This window comes from Fusarium graminearum, chromosome 1, assembly GCF_000240135.3.
Source record: "Fusarium graminearum PH-1 chromosome 1, whole genome shotgun sequence".
Taxonomy (NCBI): domain Eukaryota; kingdom Fungi; phylum Ascomycota; class Sordariomycetes; order Hypocreales; family Nectriaceae; genus Fusarium; species Fusarium graminearum.
This window is the reverse complement of record NC_026474.1, coordinates 6,594,854-6,611,697: the sequence shown is the minus strand read 5'-3', so window position 1 is coordinate 6,611,697 and position 16,844 is coordinate 6,594,854. Positions and strand designations below refer to the sequence as shown.

The following is a 16,844-nucleotide window of genomic DNA, read 5'->3' as shown; positions in this document are numbered from 1 at the left end:
CAGCTCGCTTGATCAACCGATGCAGGCTGTCAGGGACGATGGTGACAGCTCCACGAAGATTTCTCCCTCGTGAGATTCTATTCATCAATTCAGCAGACTCGTCGACAAGCTGCAGCCAATATCCCTGGAATGAAGCTCCCGTTGGACCCCTTGTGAGACGACGAATAGTTGATAGTGGGAATGTAGCTCGTAGGCTATCGCATCACGAGGCCTGCATTTGCAAGTTGCACCACGTCTCTGGACCTCTTCGCTTCACCCCCTGCAGCCCGCTCGCGGTGGATCAGAATGTGTGGTTGCTGTGGCTTTCTGATCATTGTCCCAGGAACCTCATGATGATAACAGCACTATTCAATTGCTCCGCAAGTACCCAGATAGATCTTCGGCGAAATGAAAAGGAGATTCCAAGATTCGAGAAAAACCATGTGTTGCACATCTCCACATCCACGTTTGGGTAAAAGATACCCCCCACGGTTGATGCACAGTACAACAGTATGAAGCACAGGTGGAGTGATTGCCCATGAGCAGAGAAAAGAGTGTCATGATGCGGATGCTACACCAGACAGACACCCAACCCGAGCATTCCTGCAGGAAGGCTTCTCTGTGGACTCCTCATCCGACAGGAGATGGGATGGACCTGCAGAAAGACCAAAGAGATGCGGTGGGCACAAGCTGACAAAGACCAATTATCCATAGAGAAAGATGGTGGTGAGGGGCATGTTTGGTCTCTTTCTTCTGCATGACACCATCCATGAGAAGCGACGAGTCCTACATAACAACTGTACGATACCCAAAAAGGTGGTTGACTCGACTGACTACAGCAGAGCCCATCACAGCTCGTCACACAGGCGCTTATTGTGCTGTGCATAAGAGCTGTAGGAGAGATGTGATGGAAAAACGTACCACACATCACATTCATCACTTCTACTGTGTACGGATATACAATTGATAATTCATCCGGGATGACGAACTCGTCGAGAGAAAAGGGAACGAAAAGTCAGATGCTCCCCCAGATCAAGTCTCTTGTGACAGATGTTTTGGGTCATCAGCGTCATGGCCCAGTACAGGCCCAGTGAATCACAGCACCCGTTGGGCTGAAGCCAGGCCAAGTCAGAGGTCGAAATAAGCACTCTGATTGGATAAAAAGCAAAACTCCCCCATCTCGGGAAAAGGCGGGGCCGTCCAACGGGCTTTCGCATCTGATCACATCTTGGATGTCATTTCAACCAATCAAGACATGCTTCCTTCAACTGAGGTCTTTAATGGAAAGATACACACAAAATGAAGAAGAAAAAACATGACAAAGATTCAGATCCAGCCTAAATCGCACTTTCAATATGACCGTAAGCAAACTCGTATGGAACCCGGTATCCATCTGGGCCTCCACAACTGGCTAGGTTGCAGCCGGGGAGCTGAAGCAATCAACACATACATACACACACACATTCAACTCTACGGTAAGTAAGCAAAAAGGGACCGACCAGAATCCTGGGGAAAGAAGGGGGCCACCGCCCAAAAAGAGCGAAGCCAGAGGAAGATCATAGATGGTCTCGTCCAGGGGGTGCTTTCCTCTCTGAGTAAGGGCCAACGAGGGGACACTTCTCTGATAGGAATAGCGAGCGGCAGAAGATTGATAAAAACCCCTCCTCACGAGAGCTCTCTAGCCATCTACAGCAAAGGCCGGACGCCGTTCTGGTGCTTGAATCTGATCGCAGCATGTGGCTTTGGGGATCACAGGCCTATCTAACTAGGCTAATCCCTGGACAGAAAGGGAACAAGAAATTCAAGTACTTTTTGGCGCTTGTTGGTCGCGTAGAGTGGCTTTGCCAACACAAAACACCCGTGGCAGCAGAGTTTCTAGAAGGCTTCTGCCTCTCAAAGTTTCACTGAGCAAGGCTGATTATCGAATTCCTGTCTCTCCTCGATACCCGCTACAAAGCGTCATATCGTCCATCATGAAACGAAACCAAGTACAACGCCGTGCCACTATCATACGGTCGTTTGGAAAGGGTGGGCAATATTGAAGCCAAGTCAGTGTGTGGTGGCTTTGGCACGAGCCCTTTGACGTTATTCCTCGATCCATAGCTTGAGATGGCAGGATGGGATAGGATAGCGCAGCTTGGTCACCACGTGGGCGTGCTCTCTGCCAGACGTCAAATCCCTAGATCCGGCTTTTTTCCCTCTGAATGATTCAGCCTTTTTTCTCTTTTCCAAGTTTTCGGCTCCGTTGACGAAAGATTGGGAAATGTCCCTAATCCACCTTGTGAGCCCAAAGATGGGTGTACTTTGCCTTCCTATTGTACCTGTAGAAAGATAAGAATCTTGGTCCTTGGACATGGCCTCGGACATCGATCGATACCGATATCGTTCGACGATCCCGCGATTGGCGATGCCGATGTCATTTCACTCATGACCCCTCGAGAGAGGAAGAGCGCGTTAATCATGAACAGGGAACATGCCGCTTCAACCCGCGTTGGTCAAATGCCTCAAGCGCACAGCTACTGGGAACATCCCCGTGAGCGTTCGTCCATCCTCTGCCGATGCACTTGTTTGCTTTTTCCCTTTTTTTTCTCCTATCCTTCGCTAAACGCGGGGTTGTATGCATACAGACAAGCGAAGCGTATTACATATCACGGCTCGGTTTCATGGAGGAACTGCCGTCCCTGATCTAGCCTTGTAGATAATAATACCTAATAGCACGCAGAGGATAAAAAGGGGGAAGGCGAGTTTTGGTTTGTGCTTCGCCATTCCCAAGATAGATCAGGATATACAGGGGGAACTAAGCCACGCTATTGGGCTGCTGAGGGTATCACGACCAAGACTGGCGGTGAGCAGACGAGACTGGACTTGTTTTCCCCCCTCTCTCGGCGGAGCCCTCCCCGCAGGTATGAAGCAAATCCCTCGTTACGGTTGTTTGTTTGGATTGGTACTGGAGAGGTTTTCTGTAACTCGGGACGACGACCATGAGCAAGGAAGAAGGTTTATTTGATATTCATGTATAGACACGTGAGTGACCAACTACGTGATTCCCTTGTTTCATGTGCCAAGGGAGGCATTTTCTTTAACTTCTTGGCGTCTCAACGGGAGGGGCTGTGAGTCCATCGTGGAGGCTATGATGTATTAGTTGTGGTGTTGCGATAAGAACAAACGTCAAGCAAGAAATCAATCGATGTATTGCGTGGTTAATTGGCGGTCTGGTGTTGAAAGTCAAGTTGATGGCAAACTTGGACCTAGCTCCAGGGTAGGCCACCATCCACGACTCTAGATACCTGCAGCTACATCGAACCACGTAGTACGTTGAAAGATGTTAAGATTTAATTCGATATTCAGTTATCTACTTAGGGAGTACTCGAGTGGCCATTGGGACCACGTTCACGCATCAGAGTTGCAGTTCATCTCTTGGACTCGACTATGACATACATCCATCAACGGTGGTACACAACGTCAAATACCACCACATGCATTCAACTCGTTGTATCTCGATGCGGCACGATGCAGAAGGTGCGTCACAGCGTAGCAGGCTTCTATCAATAGCCTATGACTCTTTTCAAACTTGATTAGAAGCTCTGACTTGAACTTCATTTGAGGCCATCTTCTCTCCCAACGTAGTTCATTGGGCATCAACTCATGCCCGGGTCTAGGGTAAGCCAGGAGCGAATCAGGGATCGTTGATATGGCCGTCCTGTTCCCAGACTGGAAGATCAATGTCAACTACGATAGGCTTGTTGAATTGCTTTCCTCCGATATGTGGGTGTCGACTCTTCATGATCGCCGCGTTTACAACACACGTCTCTCGACGACCCATCCTCCCGAATAGAGCTGCCTGGTCGCTTCGTGGTGAGGCGGCGTCGCCCCCTAATCCGACGGTACCATGAGAAGCATGATAATCCATAGGGCCAGATCCAAATACGTATGGACTCGTTGCTGACTCGTCAGGGTGAGATACGGCGGTTACGTCAGAGCCTCTTATACCTGTCCCATATCGACCTGGATGAGAGCCATCGTTGGCGAGTGATGGTGCCTTCTTTCCAGTCAGATCTACCAGACAGGTCTTGTTATTACCTTGGCCAGGATCCTCCCAGCGTACGACACTCTCCTCTTGATAGGCGACATTTCGACAATTCAGATCCCACATAACTCGTTCAGCACCTCTTCCATCGTGGATATGGCCACAGACGACAAGCTGTGGCCTCACTCGCCAGAGTGCCTGCCTTAGAGCCTCGCAGCCAGTAGCTCGGCGCTCATCCGTTTCGTCGCAATGCATTCTCGGAGGCGTATGTGTCACGACAATGTCTGTATCAAGTGGTATGGACTCCCATAACGACGTCAGATCTGACCAGTTGCTCGGATTCTGGGGAGCATCATAATAGAATGCCCACAGCCCGTGTCGTGGAGAATATGGCGATCCAAAGACCTTGAAGTGCGTACGCGGCCCTGAAGGCGATGTGAGACTGATGTTGGCTGAGCCGTGGGACAGATATGTTATCGAAGGCGAAGACGTGAACAGTCGCAGACACTCGTCGTGAGACTGGGGATTCTTGTTGTGAAAGTACAGGCCATGCTCGGCATAGAATTCAGGATCAAGAGTGATATCATGGTTGCCTGGAGTTTGAAAGGCAGGTTAGACACTGCTCGACCATATCACGAATCTTGAAGAGGTCATACCAGCGATGACAATCTTGGCTTCAAAGTCCTGCTTCTCCAACCAAGCGACTGTCTTTGCAAGCTGAGGAGAGATCAGCTTCCGTCTTGTATATGCCCGTCCAGAATATCTGAGTCAGTACTACAGACCTCAGCATGACTCCCTTGGTTGGTCAAATCTCCAGCGTGGATGAGGACATCACCCTCTGGCAACTTGACCTGGCAGTTGTGAGTATCAGAGATACAGACGATTCTGGTTCTCCTCATTGATGGTGTCATGATGTCACCAAAAGCCAATTCACAGCCGTTGAACCCAAGGGAATGCTTGGCTTTTGTGTAAAGATGAGGAACCGAAAGTGTAATCGCTCGTTAGCGTTACTCTGTGAGTCAATCTGCCAGTTCGGCAACTAAGCTATGCGCCCTGTGGAGTTGCTGTCTAAGACAAACGATCGTCTTTTCAGAGCTCGGAAAGTAAGCTCATATCAAGTGGCCGATTTGATTTCTTTTTCTTGCTGCAAGGGAGACTCTGTACGACGGGAGCAACCGTTGAAGCACGTTTTGATAGCGGGCTTTACTCGATTCTCTCGTCCATGCCTTTGAGGCTCTCGCTTGTACCCGTCGTAATGCGAGGGTGATGTGCAGGTTGCAGATTTGGTGGATCAATTGGAGCTGATCTTGTGCTTGTTTGCTGATGGATCACGGAAGGCATCTATAATGCTACGGTTTCTGCTTCTAGAAGATGATACCATCAACGGACTCCCCGGATGCCACGAAACCTTAGTTAGATGTCCGTGGTCGAGGTACTCTGTACTCTGTACTCTGTCTGTACTCTGTCCTCAAGGGATAATATTTTGACAAGAAAGAATGCTACGTAATTTTAATATGATAGAGGTTGGGAAAGTGAACCGAGATGTTGGAGAAACAAGTGCCGTTGGGTTCTATGGACCGTTGCAAAAGGCACGGTACAGTGCACGTTACTGTATGCCGCTAATTTGAGCGCTAGAAGGACCCTAAAAGGCAACCTCTTCACTCTGTGGCGGCCAAGTTTCTTCCCGCACTGACGGTTTGCCTGTTTTTTAACCTGTGAATGACTTCATTGTAACAAAGAAAGCTTGATACAGAAAAGAATTAGTGGAAAAGACGTCTTTTCGCGTCACTTTTGACAGATTGGTCTTTGCTCGGATACTTGGCCCCTGTTGACGCGCAATTCAACAGCGTTGCATAAATCAAGGCGATGATGACTTACAATATGTCCCCTGTCACTTGTAGCAGGGAGATGGACAGGCCCAGCTGATTGACAGTCCATTCCCAGCGCAACGGTCCAGCCTGTGGGAGGGAATCTAATCTCGGTATCGTCCATTTGAGTTAAAGCACGCCGTTTTCTGTCTATAGCATGGCAATTTAATGACTTGTGAAAAACCAAAAAAATAGATACATAACAAAGCAAAACATTACCTTGAACTTCTTGTTGATGCATTTTCTAGTGCATGAAACGCTGACGTTGGCTAGAATATTTCCGTATGGGGTATTATTTATTTTTTACTTTGCTTTGACCCAAAATAAGTCACTGACGAGTCGAAAAAAAAGCAACGAAATTTGGGTCAGGCGTTCTTTTCATCAAATTGGCTCAGAGCCCAGCGTGTTCCCCCCTGTCCGGTGGCCTTTGATGACTCTGGCGCGGCTTATTCTCATCAGGGGAAACCATGGTTATTCCCCTTCCACTCGTCGGCTTGCATTCATCTGTGCACCATGGCATGATCCATTCCTTTCTTCTGCGATTTTGCCCATTGGGCAATCAGAATGAAACAAACGGCGGCGGCAACTAAGGGGCCTTTAGGCTTTGAACAACTGGCCTGCAATCAATGCTCCGCGGGCCTGTGATCTATGGCCATTGTACATGAAGCGTGGCGTTCCCATGACTCCTCCTCATTCGTATCTGCCACTATGTACGGGTACCTACCAACTATTGGTTAGACATGGGATACGATGCCAGATCAGATAGATCCATCCATCCATCCACCAAGCAAGCACCGCTGATGCACATGATAGTGGGCAGTGCAGTCCAGTGCAAATGCTATTTTCACAACTCCTCAACGTCAGGTGCAAGACAAGACATGGAAGCTCTAACCCGCCTTGTGCAGAATGTCTCTCCATCATTCAAATTTCATATCCCATCTTAAGCCACTTGCTCGACAATCCCTGCCCGTTCTCTGCTGTATTTCCGTCAGTGTCCACTTAGAGCTCGCTGAGTCCGTTACAGGGGCTTCCAGGGGATCTAGCCCGCCCGGGTGAGGGGCCGTGCAGCGAAGGTTGTTAGTGCACAACACAGTGTCAATTCCCCAGCACAGGCCAGCCCCCCTCATGGGAAATCTCTCTCGCCTTGTCCTTTGTCTCTGTCTGTCTGTCTGTCCTTGTCCTTGTCCTACCTTCTCTTTCTCTCTGTAAAGCTCTCTCGGAGCCCGACGCGCCTCGATTCACAAAAGAATGATATCTTAGAGACGACGATATCTTTCAATAGTATCGCTGGCCGTCGACGCTCTCCTTCAACCAATATTCCCCCCTACCAAAAGTTATCTTATCTCTTCTTCGTCACGATCTCTCCACCCCTTTACCTTTTCACCGGATCCCCTCGTTAGCCGCTTCGACCAATCTACGCAGTACCGATTGCGTCTATAAACACTGCCTTTACGTTAGCTAACAGCTACTACTTCGAAATCCTGCGTCATTGACCTCGACATTTTTCTCCTTTCCTCTAGAACAGCACCAAAATACATACCTTCGTTTACCGCCCTACAATCCGCTAAATTCAGTCCTTAACGGTCGCGGGCGCCATCCACACGGCGACAATGGCTCCAGCCCCGACCTCAACCGAGAATATTACTCCACCGCGTAGCAGTCATGGCCAAGCAGATTCATGGGGATACAACATGTCCCAGAAAGAGGTACGGAGTCTTTTGCACCAGCATGCGATGCTGTCTGCTGCGATCGAGCTTGCACGGGCGAGTTGCTGACGATTGGCTGGCTAGGACTATGAAAACGACATGACCAACCCTGACTTTTCCCAAAAGAACCATTTCGCTACCCAGAATGGCAACTCCAACTCTTTCCACTCTGGTATGGACAGAGTTGGTCGCAAAGTAAACTCCCACGATAATCTTTCGAGTGCAAAGCTTCATAACTCCGTCGACGGAACTGGAGCTCGCCACATTACCGAGTCCCAGACAAGCCCAGCCTTGAATGGCAACTCTTGGGGACAGACTTATGGCCCCCATGAGACCGAGGACGAATACAGCCGCAATGCGGTACCTATCGATCAACCTCCTCCCGACGAGGGCTCTAAATGGATCCATCGTGATAAGCTGGCAAGGATAGAAAGCGAGGAGCTTCAAGCCGCAGGAATTTATATCCCGAGATCCCGTAACCAAAGCAAGCAACGACGAGGTGACCGAGACCGAAGCCGTAGTGCTATGCGTCGAGGCACAGATACATCCGAGACAAGATCTCGAAAGAACTCGACAGCCGTCGATGCGCGAAGCCCTGAAGTCGGAGGCGAATCCTGGGATTTGAGGACTCCAGAGGAGATTGCCGAGGAGGAAAACAATGCTTACTTCCACGCAAACAGCCACAAAGGAGGCTCTCGCATTCCGGTTGCCAAGGTTAGTCCAGTGCCCATCAGTATCGATCGTTTTGAGCGAGCATCCATCGCTTCGAGAAAGACGAGCTCGAGCCCCGAAAATGAACGGACTTTGACATATGAAAAGGCGCGGCCCGGAAGCGCGCACATGATGAAGGGTTCAGATGCCGTGTCGATAAACAGCAACTTCAACAACAGTAGCTTGCCCGCACCGAAACGAACCGCTACCGACAACCCCTCGCCAAAGAAGAACGCCAACGGCCCACGAAAGACCTCTGCACCTTCCAAGACCGGAACGACCGGAACGAACAGGCCAAAGACGAGGTCTGGTTCTATTGGAAATGCCATGTCGACCACCGCGCGACCTACAACTCGATCTGGAGAGTTGTCACCTGGGAACAAAGCACCCGAAGGTGACCCTCCATGGATGATCAACTCTTACAAGCCTGATCCTCGACTTCCTCCTGATCAGCAGCTTCTCCCAACTGTGGCCCGACGCCTGCAGCAAGAGAAGTGGGAGAAGGAGGGCAAATTTGGCGATGTCTACGATAAGGACTTCCGACCCCTCAACGACAACCCCTTGAGCAGGGAGCACCATGAGAATAGGTCTGGAGATGAGATCGACACGAAAGAGAAGGAAGAAGGCCAGGCCGGTGGTGAATGGCCACTCAAGTTGGAGCCAAAGAGCCCAACACAACGTGCTGGAGGTTATTCTACAATGCCCAGGATCTCGGACAAGCCTGCCAACAGTCCTCTACCAAGTCCAAGGACACCGATGTCGCCCAGCGCACCTCTCTCACCCAACGGGCCAGGACAAGAACAGCCAAAAGAGGAGGAGTCCACTGAACAACCTGCGCAGCAACAACAACCTCAACGTCAACAACCTGCCGATGATGACAGCAAGGGCGGCTGCGGTTGCTGTGTGGTCATGTAGACCTGGTCTCGTTGATTTTCGATCCAACCACGATTTTGAAATACCCACTCCTTACCACAAGTGCTTGACAACACATTACGACGCAACGAATTTCTTTTTCGAATTATTTACATTCAGCCATTGTGTTACACCATATCATACCAAACCAGCCCGCCACCTGGTTAGCGACGCAACTTTCATTCCCTTTGTTGAACAATTTTTATAAGCGATCTGTTCCACGTCACCGAACAAAAGACAACAGCGACCTTGTCACCGCGACATGTATGCAAACAGTAGAGGAGATATCATCCATTCACCGAAGTGACAGGCTCATTCGGTGCGCTGCCTGAGTTCTGGTGAAGCAAAGGCACACACATGTCTTTTCCGGAGTCCTTCATTATCTTATTTAATCCCCCGGCGTTCGAGCTTCTTGCCTTGTCTTTTGGTAACTGATGGCGGGTTTGCCGCTGCAGTGGTGTTTGCTGTTATATTTTTGCCCAAAGAGGAGGGGTACTGATAGAAGGCGGTTTCTTGATGGCGACATTCTTCAGACTTGTAGTTAAAGTCTGGCCAAGCTGGCTGGCGCGGGCTAGTTTATATATAGTCAGACTTACTGGAGGGCATCAACAGGGTGTTTTGGAGATTGAAAGTTGAAGCGGATGAATAACAAAACATAAACGTATGATTGTGTCTACATGTGTGATGTGATGATTGATGCTACATTGCCTAGGGCTTCTGTGTTGTGCAGCATTCGCATGTGATGTCTGCACTCTACTATGAGTAACAAGTCTCAAACGACAACTTCCTTGGCAATATAAACTGTAATTGTCGAGGTTTGACTCCCAAAATAGATTGAAACGCCTATAACGTCATTATTATTTATTTGTTGATTGACCTTGGAAGCTCGGGAGATCGGCACAAGAATTGGATAAAGCAATGCGCCTTGCATTCTTGCCATAGGATACAGTAAATATCAAGTAATTGAATACGGATAACGGCAATTTATAACCAAACGGGTACAGCGGAAGAGGGGTTACAGCACGGTAATGCCCGGGGGTGGAGTTTATTGTCTAAGTGGTTTGCATCATCGAGATGCTGACGTAGCGCTATTGTATTGGAGTAGTGACTAGAAATGGTTATATAGAAGTAAGTCTCTGTCTTGGAAATTGAACTGTTCCTGAGCATTATACTGAGTAAAGACACAGCAGCAAAAATGGTTCATCAACACGGAGACCACCATGATATCCCCAAGAAGCACAGGATTCACAAGTAAGATACTCTCACTTCCTGCTTACTCTACCCACCTCTACCCACCTCTACAACAATAACTAACAATGTTTCAAGGCCTGGCGCGTGGCTTCCTGCCGACCATCGTGTGCACAGAGAATACATGCGTCGCGTGACAAAGCACGCAGATGAGAACCCCAAAGAACTCATCCCCGTTCTCCAAGAGTTCAAGGAGTTTATTGAGGAGACGCCCCGTGTGTACATGTACTTTACACAGATGTTTGAAGAGATCCCCCAGAAGCAACCGTACCTGAATGATCCCACGGGAACACCGCAGATTCGCGACTATGAGCACATGCTGCAGGTGCTGAACCACATCTTTAGCACTGCGCCGGAGTGGACAGATGCGGCTGAGAGTGTGGGCATGGTTGGAGTACCACTTTGTGCGATTTTCGACTACCCTATGGGAACACCCAGGTGAGTTTTCTCAAGGGATTAGAGAGATGAGGACAAAGCTAATGAGTGTACAGTGGCTATGCTGCATTCTTGGACCCCGACGTGAACCGAATGCTCAAGAAGGTCCTCAACCACTGGGGCAAGTACCTTATGGTATGTCACTCGAGTGTGAAGTATCGAGAACAAAGCTGACTCTGTATAGACGCCCGACTCGGCAAAGGTCTTGGGTGATCATAAACAAGGCTGGTTTGGCCCAACTGGCATCCACGACCTTGTCGAGGTTGCCAACAAGCCAAATGGTACAGACATGAAGTTTGAAGACATGTTTATCTGTGATCCGTCAGCCAAGTACTATGGTTACAAGTCATGGGATGGTAAGTCGTTATTCACCAACATGAAGTCCTAAAAGCCACTTACTGACGAACTTAGACTTTTTCACCCGCCAGGTACGCGACGATGCTCGTCCCGTTGCGTCTCCTGACGACGATCTTGTTATCGCCAACTGCTGTGAGTCCCGCGTGTACAACATTGAGCACGACGTCAAGCTCCGCGATCGCTTTTTCGCAAAGGGCCAACCCTACTCCATCCTCGATATGCTCGCCCATGACCCTCTGGCTGAGAAGTTTGCTGGCGGAACCATCTACCAGGCTTTCCTCTCCGCTCTGTCTTACCACCGCTGGCACACTCCTGTCTCTGGAAAGATCGTGCGCGCTTTTGTTCAGGACGGCACGTACTTTAGTGAACCTCTCTTCCAGGGTGTTGGACAGCCCGGAACCACAGAGATTTCGTCTGCCGGTTTGTCGCAGAGTCAGGGTTTCTTGAGTGCGCTGGCTACAAGAGCTATCATCATTATCGAGGCTGATGAGCCGGCTATTGGACTGTTGGCTTTTGTCGGTATCGGTATGGATGAGGTGAGCACCTGTGAAATTACAGTCAAGGAGGGTGACCATGTAAAGAAGGGTCAGGAGACGGGCATGTTCCATTTCGGAGGCTCGACGCATTGTGTTATCTTCCGCAAGGGTGTCAAGGTTGAGGGATTCCCCGAGGTCGGAAGACAGGAGAATGTGCCTGTACGAAGCAAGCTGGCTGTTGTCAAGAAGTAATGATCATATGAAATCTAGGATAGGAGTTAGAAAAAATTGTATGTATTATGACTTTTAAAATTATTCGTCTTTCATGTTCTCATTAGCTCATTTCTTGGCATCCTCCTTCATACCGGACTGAACCCAGTTCTTGGCTCCAGTAGCCTTCTCTTCCAGCTCCGCCTCAGACAGCTTGTTCAGATCAAAAGCAGTGTGAGGGGTGGGAACGTGGCGACCAGCCTCGAAACCAGGGCGCTCGAGGAGCTTGTAGAGCCACTTCTCCAGGTGAGGGAACTCTGACAAGTCGACACCAGCCCACTCTGTTTTGTTGCGTTAGTATGTGAGATGCAGTGAACGACGGGAAGAGACTTACTAGCCGCAGCTACCCAACCCCAGATGGAGATGTCGGCAATGGTCACCTTGTCGCCGACAATGTAGCCGGATTCTTGCTTGGAGAGATGAGTGTCGAGAGTGCGGTAGAGACGACGGGTCTCGTTGGTGTAGCGGTTGATACCGTACTCAATCTTCTCAGGAGCGTAGCCTGGGATAGTTTGTCAGTGTTGTATATCTGGGAAGATGGGGGCGACAACATACGCTTGAAGTGGTTGGCCTGTCCCTGCATAGGACCAAGACCACCCATCTGCCACATGAGCCAGCTGGTCATCTCCCAATGCTCAGCAGAGCCTTGAGGGAAAGAGAATTTGTGGTCTTTGTCATAGCGATCAACGAGGTACTGCAACATGGCGCCGCTCTCAAAGACACGGATCTGCTTGCCCTCGAGTGTGTCGGTAAGAGCAGGGATGCGACCGTTGGGGTTGATCTTGAGGAACCACTCTTCCTTTTGCTCATTCTCGGTCATCTTGATGGCGTGGACCTTGTACTCGAGGTTGAGCTCCTCGAGCAGAATGGAGGGCTTGATGCCATTGGGGGTGTTGGTGGTGTAGAGGGTGATGTCGGTCTTGATCTTTTGAGCCATATTGACGAATTGTTTGCCCAGGTTGGCAATGCGCGCTGTCATTAATGTTTTATGTTTGTGTTACGAGTGAGTGAGTGAATGAAGGTGGAGAGAGAGGGGGGATGATGTGATTTTTATAAGAATGGGTAGAAGATGTTGGTTGAGCTTTACTATGGTTACAGCACAGTACTTATGCCTGTATGATGAGGGGGCTCGCTGGTCTGGGGAATGAGGTGGACTGGATCAATTATTCATGAGGTACATAGTAGGGTCACCTAGTTTAGATTTCTAATCCGAGGCTACCTTACTTGGTATGGGTGGGAGGTGGAGGTGCCGCATCAAACCCACATTGGACCAAGATTGTTACAATAGTCTTTGTAATCAGCCCGTCTCCGAAAGCTCCATCCGTCGTGGAGTGTTCGACATTGTCTTTGTTAACAAAATGATGCTATCCCGTTCCGTGATTTGTAAGTGTTGTTCTTTTTTGTAGCTGATGATCTGACATTGCCAGAAATGGCAATTCCACAAGACAGAGTCAGCACCTTGAACGGATAGGACTAGCTATTCATTGATGTCATCGCTTTGAACTGACTGCACAACCACAGCCATGATAGTCTCAGATTTTACTCACTATAGCTTTATCGATAAGGAAATATCAATTCCATCGTCTTTTCAACGTCATCAATCATTCTTCCCATTCTCCAAAGCGTCCATTTCCATTTGCAAGTGCCGGCCCCACTTCCGGATCCGAGTCTTTACCCCGGGCCGGACTGTACTTAAGGCGCAATCTACGGATATAGCGCTACGATGCCTGTCTCTCCTTTGCCTTCTTGACTCGAACGTAGTGCTGCAGACTATATCCGGATAATGAGAAATAGCAAAGCGCTACCTTTCCTTTGAAATGTTTAAAAATAGAATTTTACCATGTCTAGATATTGGTAGAGCTTGTTTCCAATAAGATTTATCAACGAAGAAGTGGAAGTCAGCTGCTGAGCAGTGCTTGTTGCAGGGAAGCAAAAATATTGTCTTTAAAGTTGCACCAATCACCAAATAAGAATAAGGTTAGTCTGAACCGTACCATTTAACTTTTCGCTGCAGATAAGTTGACAGATATAAAGTTATATTGCAGATATTACCTTTGGAGCACAAAAAGAGACTCATTCGTGAACATTAATCAGAAGAGCAAAAGAATAACTCCGGTACAGGGAATCGAACCCTGGGCTCCGCGGTACTGATCTCTCAGGTTATGAGAGCGCGAAATGTTAGCCACTACACCATACCGGACGTTGATGGCTGTTATACTAGGGTGTTCGCGGGTAACAACTATACAGACAAGCAAGCGGCCAATGCCCAAGTTCTCATATGACTCTGCATCGTTAATATCGCTATGCATATTTGCAATACCACTGCTTTTGTCCACCTGGTTATAGACTTTCTTCAATTCTAAGCCTTACAAGTGATCCGTGGATGCCTGGATGTAAAAGAGTCATCATTGAGCGAATTGTTGAATCTTAAACTGTGTACCTGAGGACGTGGAGAAGTCAAAATGCTTCAACTTGCAGTGCGCACAAGTTATAAACGATGAGTTTAAAATATCAGACAAGCCACTTTTTTCGATGATGGTGCAGACGAATATTTAAGCTTCAATGCTGCGCTCATTTTCTGAACTTACACCCATTTGAAAGCAAGCCTCATAATTTCTTTCGTGTATAAAAGAATCCTCACCTTTAACAGGAATCCTCTTAAAACTTCACTCTTCAATCTACCTGCCCGACCGCACATCAGTCATCGCACCACCTTTCAGTATCCTGAATCACAAACACACTCCTCAGCCCGAAGGGAAACCAATTTGTCTTCTACATCATCGTCTCGTTCAAAAACTCAAGACCTATACACACGCATCCTACTACTCTAGCACGCTTGCTGTTATAGTTGGCAAGGAAACATTCATACTTGCTTCATATAATACTTTAAGGTTGGATATCTTACCTACTTACCCATTCCACCCCTATTTGAACTTGTCGTTACTAAAATCTTAGACAATTCCTACCTATACAGCAACATGTCTAGCCACGCCTCCACAGTCATGGACAGGCCTCACCCCTTCCTAAGCTTGCCCCCAGAGATCATCACTTGCATCGTTGACAATATGCTTGAGATGAACCATGACTGTGAGCAGCCCAAATGGTGGTGGTCTTCGCCTGGTAATAGCCTAGGCTTTAACCCTTTGCAAAGATAAAAGGACGCACTCAGCCTTGCTAGGTCTTGCAAGACATTTTATACCCTCCTCATCAAGCAGATTTATCGCACTGACGTGTGGAACAACAATTCGGCTGCACTGTTGAGGTCGGCCAAGAATGGTAGCTTGGGAGGCGTCAGACGACCTATCGAGGCTGGAGCCGACATTACAACCGGCGACACTACCGAGTCAATCGTTTTCAGCGACATCAATGGCGAAGTAGAGGGCTTATTCTTGAACACATGGTATCCCCTGGACCTTAGCGACCAGGTCACTACTCTCCATTGGGCTGCCTACCTTGGCCACAATAACGTTGTCTCTCTTCTGCTTGAACACGGAGCCGACGTGAACCATCGCGTCCGTGTTGAATTTATTGATGACGCTATAGAACGCCATAGCGGCCACGAAGAAGACCTGAAATCGTACCCCGTCAAACTTAGCTGTGATGTTTTGACAGATAATCTCGAACATAGCCTTATTTGTCTTGAGGGTATCCCGAAAGAAGTGGCTAGATGGACTCTGGAACATGGAGCGAATCCTCTCTACTTTGCCATCGAAGGAGGTAACTGGGACACGGTAAAGTTACTCATCGATGCTGGTGCGGATTTTGTCACCCATACTGGAGGTGGAATTCATGCTCTTCATCAAGCTGTAAGCAACTGCAACCCTCATCTGGTTGAGTTGCTGCTGGAGCATGAGTCCGTCGCTGCCAATACCAACACCATATTGGATACGCGCCGCGCAACAACTCTACATCATCTCAACTATGAAAGGGACGGAAAAGTGTCCAAGAACTGCGATATAATCAAGAAACTCGTCAAGAACGGCTTCCAGGTCAACAATACAGATGGCTTCGATGCTTTGCCCATCGAGGAAGCTATATTGAACCGATCGTATAAAGTCGTGTCGCAATTCATCCGATCTGGTTCGCTGATACCTGGTGAGCTATCTTTCAGATTCTACAGACACATCTCTCCCCCTTCCCCAGAGATACAAAAGGCGTTGAAGGAAGCCGGGCGAAGCGGCCTTGCTGATATCCGGCACTACTCAGCTCCTGTGATAATTACCATGTCTCCGTCGATGATACGAACGTACCACAATTTCTATAAGCTCGTCTACCAGGCAAGTGAAATACCCGAACCTATGAACTCTTATGACCCTGGCCAGTGGGAAGCTTTTTGGATAGGGAGACCGGTTCATATCAAACGGAAAGAGTTGGGCGGATTAATTGAGATGAGGTACTGAGTATCGACGGAATAGTACTCCGTTTGGGTAAAAGTATGAACAATGTCTGAAGCGCCAACTTCACTATATCGAACCAGGAGTGTATTATAATATCGGAAGGGGAAATCGCGTTTGTGAGTTTATCTGAGATACCCATGTTTAACATCAAAGAAAGATGAAGTTTTATTGCGTAGCCTTGTTCCAAGACCTATCTCTTAGCTAGATACGAACATACAATAAAGACTACCTATTAAAATTGCCATTATTTCTTTGAAGTCTGCTTGGCGCCCTATGTTATATATAGCTAGTCCATGGTAATCTATGCTTTTCCACTGCTGTTATATATATATATATATATATATATCCACCTGAAGTGCCACCATCGACTGACATAAGTGACTTCGGGGTCACCAGTGTCAGTGATGCCATCTTCACCACCATCCAACGGACCAATCTCCGCCTCAATAACGATACCC

General features: G+C 48.4%; 7 protein-coding genes and 1 non-coding gene across 8 annotated transcripts; 3 read left to right on the top strand and 5 right to left on the bottom strand.

Moving 5' to 3' along the window:
• Positions 1-1,294: 1,294 nt before the first annotated feature.
• FGSG_12054 (uncharacterized protein) lies at positions 1,295-1,744 on the top strand (the record flags this gene model as incomplete). Its single annotated transcript, XM_011319567.1, is given in 2 exon segments — positions 1,295-1,454; positions 1,464-1,744. Coding segments are annotated over 2 exon segments (441 nt in total).
• Positions 1,745-2,064: 320 nt separating this feature from the next.
• On the bottom strand, positions 2,065-2,346 carry FGSG_12053 (uncharacterized protein; the record flags this gene model as incomplete). Its single annotated transcript, XM_011319566.1, has 1 exon — positions 2,065-2,346. One exon carries the CDS (start codon positions 2,344-2,346, stop codon positions 2,065-2,067), a length of 282 nt encoding a protein of 93 aa, XP_011317868.1.
• Positions 2,347-3,655: 1,309 nt separating this feature from the next.
• Positions 3,656-4,917, bottom strand: FGSG_02003 (uncharacterized protein; the record flags this gene model as incomplete). Its single annotated transcript, XM_011319565.1, has 3 exons — positions 3,656-4,599; positions 4,663-4,714; positions 4,789-4,917. 3 exons carry the CDS (start codon positions 4,915-4,917, stop codon positions 3,656-3,658), a joined length of 1,125 nt encoding a protein of 374 aa, XP_011317867.1.
• Positions 4,918-7,484: 2,567 nt separating this feature from the next.
• FGSG_02002 (uncharacterized protein) lies at positions 7,485-9,206 on the top strand (the record flags this gene model as incomplete). The annotated part of the gene is made up of 2 exons (XM_011319564.1): positions 7,485-7,580; positions 7,707-9,206. 2 exons carry the CDS (start codon positions 7,485-7,487, stop codon positions 9,204-9,206), a joined length of 1,596 nt encoding a protein of 531 aa, XP_011317866.1.
• Positions 9,207-10,398: 1,192 nt separating this feature from the next.
• Positions 10,399-11,971, top strand: FGSG_02001 (uncharacterized protein; the record flags this gene model as incomplete). The annotated part of the gene is made up of 5 exons (XM_011319563.1): positions 10,399-10,454; positions 10,530-10,889; positions 10,943-11,021; positions 11,071-11,242; positions 11,298-11,971. 5 exons carry the CDS (start codon positions 10,399-10,401, stop codon positions 11,969-11,971), a joined length of 1,341 nt encoding a protein of 446 aa, XP_011317865.1.
• A 46-nt stretch (positions 11,972-12,017) lies between these two features.
• Positions 12,018-12,979, bottom strand: FGSG_02000 (uncharacterized protein). Its single transcript, XM_011319562.1, has 3 exons — positions 12,545-12,979; positions 12,324-12,491; positions 12,018-12,270 (listed from the first exon to the last, which is right to left on the bottom strand). Exons 1-3 carry the CDS (start codon positions 12,924-12,926, stop codon positions 12,059-12,061), a joined length of 762 nt encoding a protein of 253 aa, XP_011317864.1. The 5' UTR covers positions 12,927-12,979; the 3' UTR covers positions 12,018-12,058.
• Positions 12,980-14,099: 1,120 nt separating this feature from the next.
• FGSG_20539 lies at positions 14,100-14,189 on the bottom strand. Its single transcript has one exon. It is a non-coding gene; the product is annotated as a tRNA-Glu (tRNA).
• A 1,183-nt stretch (positions 14,190-15,372) lies between these two features.
• Positions 15,373-15,672, bottom strand: FGSG_12052 (uncharacterized protein; the record flags this gene model as incomplete). The annotated part of the gene is made up of 1 exon (XM_011319561.1): positions 15,373-15,672. One exon carries the CDS (start codon positions 15,670-15,672, stop codon positions 15,373-15,375), a length of 300 nt encoding a protein of 99 aa, XP_011317863.1.
• Positions 15,673-16,844: the final 1,172 nt, after the last annotated feature.